This window comes from Hyposmocoma kahamanoa, unplaced genomic scaffold, assembly GCF_003589595.1.
Source record: "Hyposmocoma kahamanoa isolate Upper Pololo Valley unplaced genomic scaffold, ASM358959v1 192, whole genome shotgun sequence".
NCBI classification, from domain to species: Eukaryota; Metazoa; Arthropoda; class Insecta; order Lepidoptera; family Cosmopterigidae; genus Hyposmocoma; species Hyposmocoma kahamanoa.
In genome coordinates this window covers 2,306,897-2,315,708 of record NW_020653719.1, presented here as the reverse complement: position 1 = coordinate 2,315,708, position 8,812 = coordinate 2,306,897, and the positions used below count along the sequence as shown (strand labels likewise).

Genomic DNA, 8,812 nt, shown 5'->3' with positions numbered 1-8,812 from the left:
AGCTAGGTCTTACGTCCGTCACATAATGTTGCCTTAAAATAATAACAATCACTAAGTATACAAATAAATAGCACAATATTCTATTATTATTAAATTATTAAAAGATAATTTTATTTAGATATCCCAAATTATTTTCGATAACGCTTACAGTTACCCCAGGGCATTTACGCCTCGGAAGAAGTAGATATAATGTTTGCGTTCAATTGTTTTACTTAATTGTGGACGTAATATGATATGTAACTATAATGTGATGCGTAAAAATACAAAAGTATTCTTCGTCTTATCGTATGATGGCATACACTTATAACGCTTGTCATCGTGGTGAAATTATTTGTCAATCAGCGTAAGGTCCGTTGCGCCAGACGATCGAGTATGTAACCAGAAATAGGGACGAAATAAGGGCCATCCATCCCTGGCAACTCATCAGTCAAGTGGTACTGATATCACTTGTAACATCAACTCTCGTTTGCGCTGAAATCACAAATTAGAAAGCTGAAATAGTACAGCGCCAACAACTGACCTGTGTGTACGTCCTCGTATATTCCAAAAATATTCTGTATTTATTGTAATAAAGATAATCTCTAACAATGGGGGCTGTTCCATTCGGTGGTGTGGGAAAGCACAGCAAAACATCTAATTACAAAGCAAACGGAATCACATTTCATCGGTAATTAGATATTTGAATTATGTAATTTTTCAATTTTCATCCATTATAGCAAAGCTCAAGTTAAAGTGGTCGGTTTGAAGAAGACACCCGTCAATTGTTTCGAATTCGGCCTGGCCAATGGAAGCCCAATTGTCACCGTATTGATATGGCACATATGGCAGAATAGTTTTCAAAGAAATTAAATGACATTTCGTCTTTATTTCTGGTTATATACTCGATGCGCCAGACCTACAAAAAAGGAAGTAGGTACGTCGTGCGGGGAGGCTCCTTTCGTGCACCCCAAATACAAAAGTGCAATGTATACGTTAACTAAAGTCCAAAAATGTAAAGGAAAAATAAAAATGCGAAAATGTATAAAATTATATACTTAATACAAACAATCATTATGAAACCAAGTTTTATTGTTTTATTATGTACACACTTAAAATTAATTAATTAATTACATAATAATGTATGTAACGGGTACGTGTAGTTGATTATCAACGTCGTTTGACGTTTGAGGATTACGAATTTACATTAGAATAACATCTTATTATTTGTCCAACGTAACTAAAAGGCCGTAACCGCTTAACTCGAATGTCAAAACTGTAATTAATTAACAAAAACTGACTCTAGAAAATGTTTGACATTGCAGGTCATGGCTGGGTTGCACGTGTTTAGTGACGAAGTATTTAATTGACTAAATTTTAACTTAATGTAAATTTTTTACAACGTCACTTTACAGCTGTTAAGTAATTTTCGATTTAGTTAGGCTAAAAGGTTCAGATGACAAAAATGTAACGCACGTTATCAAATCGCGCGTTCAGAAAAAATAATTCAAAACGTTCTTTACCGCGTTACTACGTGTTTAGAATTATAGACACTAAGGCTGATTACACATGGTGGCGGTGGCGTTTTTAGCTGCTGCGGCGCCGCAAGAGTTACGGTGTCATATCGCAGCGCCGGATGCAAATGCAGCCCATACGGCGTCATTACATTATTAGAGAATTGAGGCAACCCTCGCCGCCGCCGTATCAAATAACCCCGCCGCGCCGCCGCGATGTGTGTATGAAAGTGTGTATACAAATGTAACAGCGATTACAACCGCGGCGTCGCAGCGTCAGTGGTGCCGCTGTTGTTACGCTGCCGTGTGTAAATATCCTGACAGTGTAGGTACCTGCGTTCAGATGATCACGCGATTTCGTCGCGACTAGGCGTGTTAGACACTTTGCTTTTGCACCGCGCGTTATCTTTCATTTAAAGCCTAAACGTTCCAAAACGCGACGACGCGCGACAGATGTGCGTCCATCTGAACCCAGCCTTAGTGCCATTTTCCATTAAAAGAATAGACGCGAGCGACCGCAGCCATAGCGGCTAGGTTTCAAAATTGTTGAAGCCGGTAATTGTCTTTGTAGGAAAATATAAATGGTATATACCATAGTTTCCCAAAGTGGTCCCTACCCAGTGGGCGCTGAAGTGTCCTAGGGGGGCGGTAGTGGCCTCGGTGATGCTGTCCAGAGGATACGCATGGTGGGCGTTGAAATTGTTTTTATCTTGCCTAAATGGGCGGTGAGCCAAAAACTTTGGGGACCTATGGTATATACGATAAGATTTCTAAATTAATACATAAACTGTCGAAATGAAACTATTTTTTCGAATCTAAATTGCCTAGGTAGACGAGTCACCTGTGGAACCTGTATTTACCGATTTCGATCCGAAAAAATAGTTTAATTTCCTATGAGTAACAATCGCAACAACCAACTCGATAAAAAGATAAAAGAAAGATTTGAACTGAAGGGGTGGGTGCCTTTGAGCGATAATCAGATACCTACACAATGTTGTATCCCGAAATCCGTGACTGGCGTATGTCTTACCACAGTTTATATCGTCTCTCGCTTCTACCTTTAACACTATTTATTACGAAATTTACAAACAATTTTTTAGTTAAGACATTTTCTACCTTTACCTCGATGAATTAAAGGCAAACATTTTATTTTTTTATTCTTTCTTCTATGTACATATACTATTTCCATATTTAATGCCATGTAAATATTCTTGTATATGTATATCAAGTAAAAAAAACAAATTTTCCCGATAACGATGCCGATATGTACATATACGTCAAATACCTACTGTCAAAATTAAAGCAACAATACTTTTTTGTACTGCAATGTTCCCCCTATAATATTATGTACGTCCAACAGTCGTCACGTGCGACCAACAAGAAGGACCCAATTACACTGGAATAATTGCTACGTAAGAAATTAATTCTCTAGCTCTAAACATTAACGATAGTTTTCCACCGACGAGTCGCGACGAGACGAGGCGATGCGAGAATAGAAATCTCGCCGGCTTATTTCCACCAAAAATTGCCATTATAGCTCGCGCGAGTCATCGCGATCTTGCGCTGTGATTGTGGATAGTGAAGATTCAGTACTGTTCAATTCATCTAGCGATAAATAAGAAGCATCATATGAAACCATCTTTTTTAAATCGTAAATCATACGACCTACAATCTCGCGATTAATATCTATTAATAATAGCTATTGCGAGCTCGCGAGCAATCGTGTTTCCGTGGCAGAGTATAATAGTCTATGTAGGCAGCGATACGGTTAATATTACATCAACAAATATTTCAATTCTCGCCTCGCCCATCTTCGTCAATCCAGATCATTTCCACCGAAGATAGTTTGGGCGAGAATTGAAATTTTGTCATACAAATTTCAATCCTCGTCTCGGCTCACCGGTGGGAAACCACTTTAATATCTGCGATGATAATATAAGTATACAAAAATAGATTTTTGTAATTTTGTAACATTTCGAGAACAGTCTTCCGCTACACTTACTAAAATTCAGTTGCGTAAATTCCGACACTTTGCTTTTTTGCTACAGTCAAGAGCACATCATGCTTGCATCTTAGGACTTCTTATCGTACGAGGTATACTATGGTTGAATTTAATTCTAAAGTGTGAAGATTGACGTACTCTTGACCCTGTAGTTCACATAGCTGCGTAATTTTTTTTTAAATAAAATAATAGGACGTTTTATATACCTAAGGGAAGAGCAGTTTTTTGCAAACTTGCTGATGTATATTTGCCAAACGATTACAATAGCCTTGACGATCGTGCAAAACACGACGGTTTTCAATAAATTTGTGAAAGAAACGTGCATTTTATTTCTGTTTTCACAATATTTAATTTTCATAAGTTACAATGTATATTTGCTTCTAAATTTCTGCAGCGATACGTTTTGCAGCTGGCTAACTTCGTTATAATGCCTGCCAAATTCATTCCATAACATTTACCAAACTTCTATTATTGCCACTCTTACTTATCTGTACTACAAAACATAGAAAGAATGTTCCAAAACATATTTTACTGGCACTTTTCGAACAATATTTTTTGCTGTATTTCCAATTTATAGTACAAAACTTTTGTCTGGTTCAGGAACATAAATGTTTAAGTCTTGAACATTAGTGAACACAATCAAATAAATGCGATAATACATTATTAATCTTATTATTCACTATTTATATTAAAACTTCTTGAATACTTCAGTCTCCACATTTCAGTCGATTAAAAGTGACTTGTTCATGCTGTAATGATAACACAAAGAGCATTACAACCATCCAAATAAGACAAATATAAAGAAATCTTGAACAAATTAAACTTATCAAATGTAAATTAGTGAGTTACATCCGAGATATGTGATTTAATATTATATAAGGTGTAATATAATTATGAATACCTGTATATTTTATAGGTGTCTACATATTCGCTCGATTTTATGACGATCAACAAGTGTCGATCTACAAAAAATACGATATCGATCGTCTGCTTCTTGATTACACATTTATTCGATTTTGTGTGATCACACCGTTGATCGACAAAAAATACGATGTCCATTGTCTCTTGCTTACAAATTTACTCGCTTTATTTGATCACACGTGTCGATCTAAAAATGAGAAAATCTGTAGGCACCTTAAGATGACTGTATTTCGTCATGAACTACGAAGCAAAGATTCTTTGATATACTTTTGGGCATCCGGACCGGTTTGTCGTTTTCGACTGGGCAATTTAAAACAATGTAATTCTATTATAGACCATTATATTATTTATTTTTACTTTAATTAAAATTAAATATTAACACTGTGTGGTGAACAACGCTTGTTAAATAAAGATAACGGGTAGCTTGTATAATAAAAATGTATTGCATTGCGTTGTTGTCCATTGACTTCAATCATCATCGTAATTAAAACCATTTGATTGATCACTTTAATGCTTTTAGGCATACAAATGTCCTTTTTAACTTACCAACTATCTCAACAACGAGATCGAGCACAACCATGAGCGCGAAGCCAAGGAATGAGCAGAAAAACTGCAAGAAGCCGGTGCGGTCCTGACGCCACACCTCGTAGAATACTACGTACACTAGCGTACCGCTCGCTAAACCCTGAAAACAAATATGGAATTAATACTAACAATTATATTTTAGGAGCGATCCATATGTTTCAGATAATGTATAGTTATGTAACAATAGATTCAGGCGAATGATCTCTTGCGAAAATCTAGGTAATAAAAATGGAAGTAAATTAATTTGCTGCTCCGCGATATCAGTGGAGGTTAACCCAAGAAAACAGCTGCGTTTGAAAATTTCCGTTAGTGCGGGTGTTTTCAATTTTAACGATGGATGGTAATAATGGAGGTAGTGGGGTATAAACCCCATATAATAACCAAGGCCCTGATTTTAATATGACCAACCATTACGAGCGAGATCATTTTTCACCCCATAAGAGCCGGAATCCCGCAAGGCTCTCTCCTCTCGCCCATCTTTTTCTCCTTGTACACTAGCGATATTCCGATGTATCAGTCTGTAAATCTCGCCCTCTTTGCTGACGACACTGCGCTCTATTATTCGGTGCGCAACTCTAAGGTAGCTCCCATGGCTCTCAAATCTGCCACCACACGACTAGTGTTGTAAGTAGTTTCGCAGATGGAGAATCAAAGTCAATCCCGACAAAAGTGCGGCGGTATTCTTCAACACGCTCACATATCTAGGAGTTACGCGCTCGATAGGAACCTGTCACTCAATGAACACATGAACACCATCCGCGAACGCGACCGATTTGTTATGAGCCGCCTCTACCCCCTTCTCAATAAGCGTAGCAAGCTCTTCCTTTGATTGTACACCGCTTGCACCCTGACCCTGCCCAATCATGACCTACGCTAGCGTCTTATTCGCGCAGGCGAATCCCGCCCTCATCCACTGTCTATAGGCTATTCAGACTAGATTTATGCGCAATGCGACGGGTGTCCCGTGGTATCAGCGCAACGAAAACTCCACATCTTACGGCTTCCTCCTGTAGCATAATTCATGAAACAGGCGTCGAAAGCATACTTCAACTTTGCTCCTCACCACCCCAATCCCTCGTGGTGGCTGTTTCCAATTCCGTCCCCCTCAAGGAACATCCCCACCGAGTTCGTAGGACCCGTCGGCAAAGGGAAGTCCTCAGCGACCCTGACGACCCTATCATTCTAGCCACTTTGAAGGCCAACCAAGGCCCTGATTTTAATTCAAACCGGAATCGACCCGATCGGGTAGCCCGTCCGAAATATTATATGCCTCGACTCGGAAAAGACGCAGTTTCCGATCGGGAGAGGCAATCAAAATCTGGCCTCAGATCGCTAATCAGTCCAACCCCTCGCGTGACAACCGTCCTCGTCGGCGAAGTCGTGGAGCCGCCCACTTCAGCACGTACAGTAGGTAGAATTCTCTCCTAAAGCACGCCCTTCTGGCGGATATCCCCAGTAGCGCCCTGAGCCAAGGTTTGTGCCCGCTTGGGTGCCCTCAGACCCGCTACTTAGTTGTAAGTTTAGTTTTAGTGTATTTTTAGCCTGACCCCAGCTCACACTTTTATCCGGTGGCGCAGTCAAGGCCACCAGCGGCCAACTGCAAAGGGTTCTTCAGAGATCAAATTATTCTTAGGCCGAGAGGCGAAACACGTGTCGGGAATATTTTTGGTGGTATTCTCTGTGACTATAGTTGCTCTTGTGTTATTTATTTTATTAATTTTATGCGGAGAGACGGTGGGAAAATTAATTGCATGAAAAAAATAATCAACACTAGCGCAGCTGCTATTTTGCACGTATTCATTTCCACTGGGTTCACATAGTAGCAAATTAATTTACTTCCATTTTTATTACATAGTTATGGATGCAAAGTTATGGAGGCATTTATAAGTGTAATTAACCAAATACCTTGCTCTTTCTGATCAGAGGAATTTATTTCCCGCATTTATACTTTATGAAATGAAAAAGATTTTGCACTGAGTTCAAATAAACTTCTAGGATACCAACTAGTGCACGGACCGCGTTTGCGTAGTAGTTATGCAGTCTGCTATAAATGTGTTTTATAGCTATTGCAATGTATCATAACGATCCTTTTGATTTACGCGCCAAATGAATATTATAATAACAATAAAAATCATCATCCCGTCCTCTAAGGAATATTTTATCACCTGTAAAATAACGGAGAAGAGTCCAGAGGCGGCACCCGCGCCACCGACCAGTAAAATGCCAACGCCAATACCCAATGCGGACATGAAGGAAAAGGTAAAGATGTAAACTATCGACAGCCAGCGCTTCGTGTTCGCTGTCAGCAGTTCTACGCCAATGCAGAACGCGATTATGTACTTGTGCGCTGACACTGCGCCGAACATGTACCTGAAAGGGACGTTACAAATTTAAAAAGTGACATTAAGTAGTGAACGTGTTTATTAATAGGTTTGAACAAGAGTCACTCAAATTCAGAATTATTCAGCAATTCATTTCTATCGAGTTCTTAGGTTTTCGCGATTGTTACACATAGGAAATGAAACTATTTTTCCGGATGTAAATTGCGTATATTTGTTTTTCAAACAAACAAGGTTTGTTTGAAAAAACAATTTAAGAAACGGCGGCGGCGATTGAAATCCGGAAAAATAAATTCATTTCCTAAATTCATTTCTATTTCATATCATCGGGGATAGTGTAAAGCCGTGTATGTAGCATTGGTAAAAAGGCTCATATCTACACAACCAATTTTTTCAAAAGAGCGGTATTGTTGTCCGATTTCTGGCTTTCTATTGGTCAGTCGCAATTGGAGTTAAGAAGACGGGTCCCAAACAAGTAACTACGTGCACTGCATGCAAAATTGAAATTGGCTACATGTGTCAGATACGCGGAATTATCCAATGCTAGTTACACGTAATTGCACTATCCCCGACAACAACACAACTTACATAATAATGTGATAACCCTACGCTTCTAGCCAAGAATAGGCTTGATGCGCCGAACAGGTGGGAGTTGCCTCATAGTTGCCCGTCATAGTTACTTGTCTCATTTCATTATTCTATGGTACAACTGTTTAATTTTTCTTAATATCTCTCGGCAATCTTCGTATTTCTGCTGTCGTCAGATTTCTATCAATTACCCTATGCACGGTGGACCGGACGCATTCAATCGACTGGGAAGTATATTGTTAAGGAGTAAATAGGGATAGGGAAATAGTTTACAACTCTATACAGTTTATATTGAAATCAGAACAAAACATCTATAACGTAATTATGAATGTAAATTATTATTAGATATATCGATAAACCTAATAATTACTAGACATGTGCCGTTTTGTATTCGGGTGCATTCAGAAATCTGAGGATTGCCGAGAAACATTTAATCATGTCGTCGTTATACTGCTAAACCAAACTATAGGCAAAAGGGACTTGTCACCTCCATATCTCAGGGTGACTGGCCCTTTTTTTTTGTTTTTTGACGGGGGGGAAAGCGTTATGTGCGACTCTCCCTCCAGACTGGAGGGAGAGTCGCACTCCTATCCCACTAAAACCCCCCCGGGTTTCCCTCTCGCCGGTTGAGTCGGCGCCGTGGGATCGGTGAAAATTCACCACGACGCCGCCGCCGCCCGGAGGGTGAGTGGCCCTGTGGCAATGCCCTTTGGGCCTTTGCGATTGAAAGCTGAGTTGCATTGCAAGTGTCATAGATAGGCATCTCGTTTTATTACCGTCCAAAAAAAAAACAATTATACGGAATTTTTACAGAAACTGACTTAACTATAGGAAAAGGCATAATTTTTCGCCGTCAATTTTTTACATAGGTACCTAGTTTCGATAAA

General features: G+C 39.3%; 1 protein-coding gene across 1 annotated transcript in view; it reads right to left on the bottom strand.

Annotated features, from left to right (window-relative positions):
• Window positions 1–1,106: 1,106 nt before the first annotated feature.
• Window positions 1,107–8,812, bottom strand: part of LOC113226563 (zinc transporter ZIP1-like) — a 36,866-nt gene continuing 29,160 nt past the window's right edge. Inside the window, exons 3-5 of the mRNA XM_026459231.1 lie at window positions 7,164–7,368; window positions 4,960–5,098; window positions 1,107–4,241 (exon numbers count right to left, since the gene is read on the bottom strand). Coding sequence (XP_026315016.1) covers window positions 4,237–4,241; window positions 4,960–5,098; window positions 7,164–7,368 — 349 coding nt within the window. The 3' untranslated portion in view covers window positions 1,107–4,236. The remainder of the gene's footprint in view (window positions 4,242–4,959; window positions 5,099–7,163; window positions 7,369–8,812) is intronic.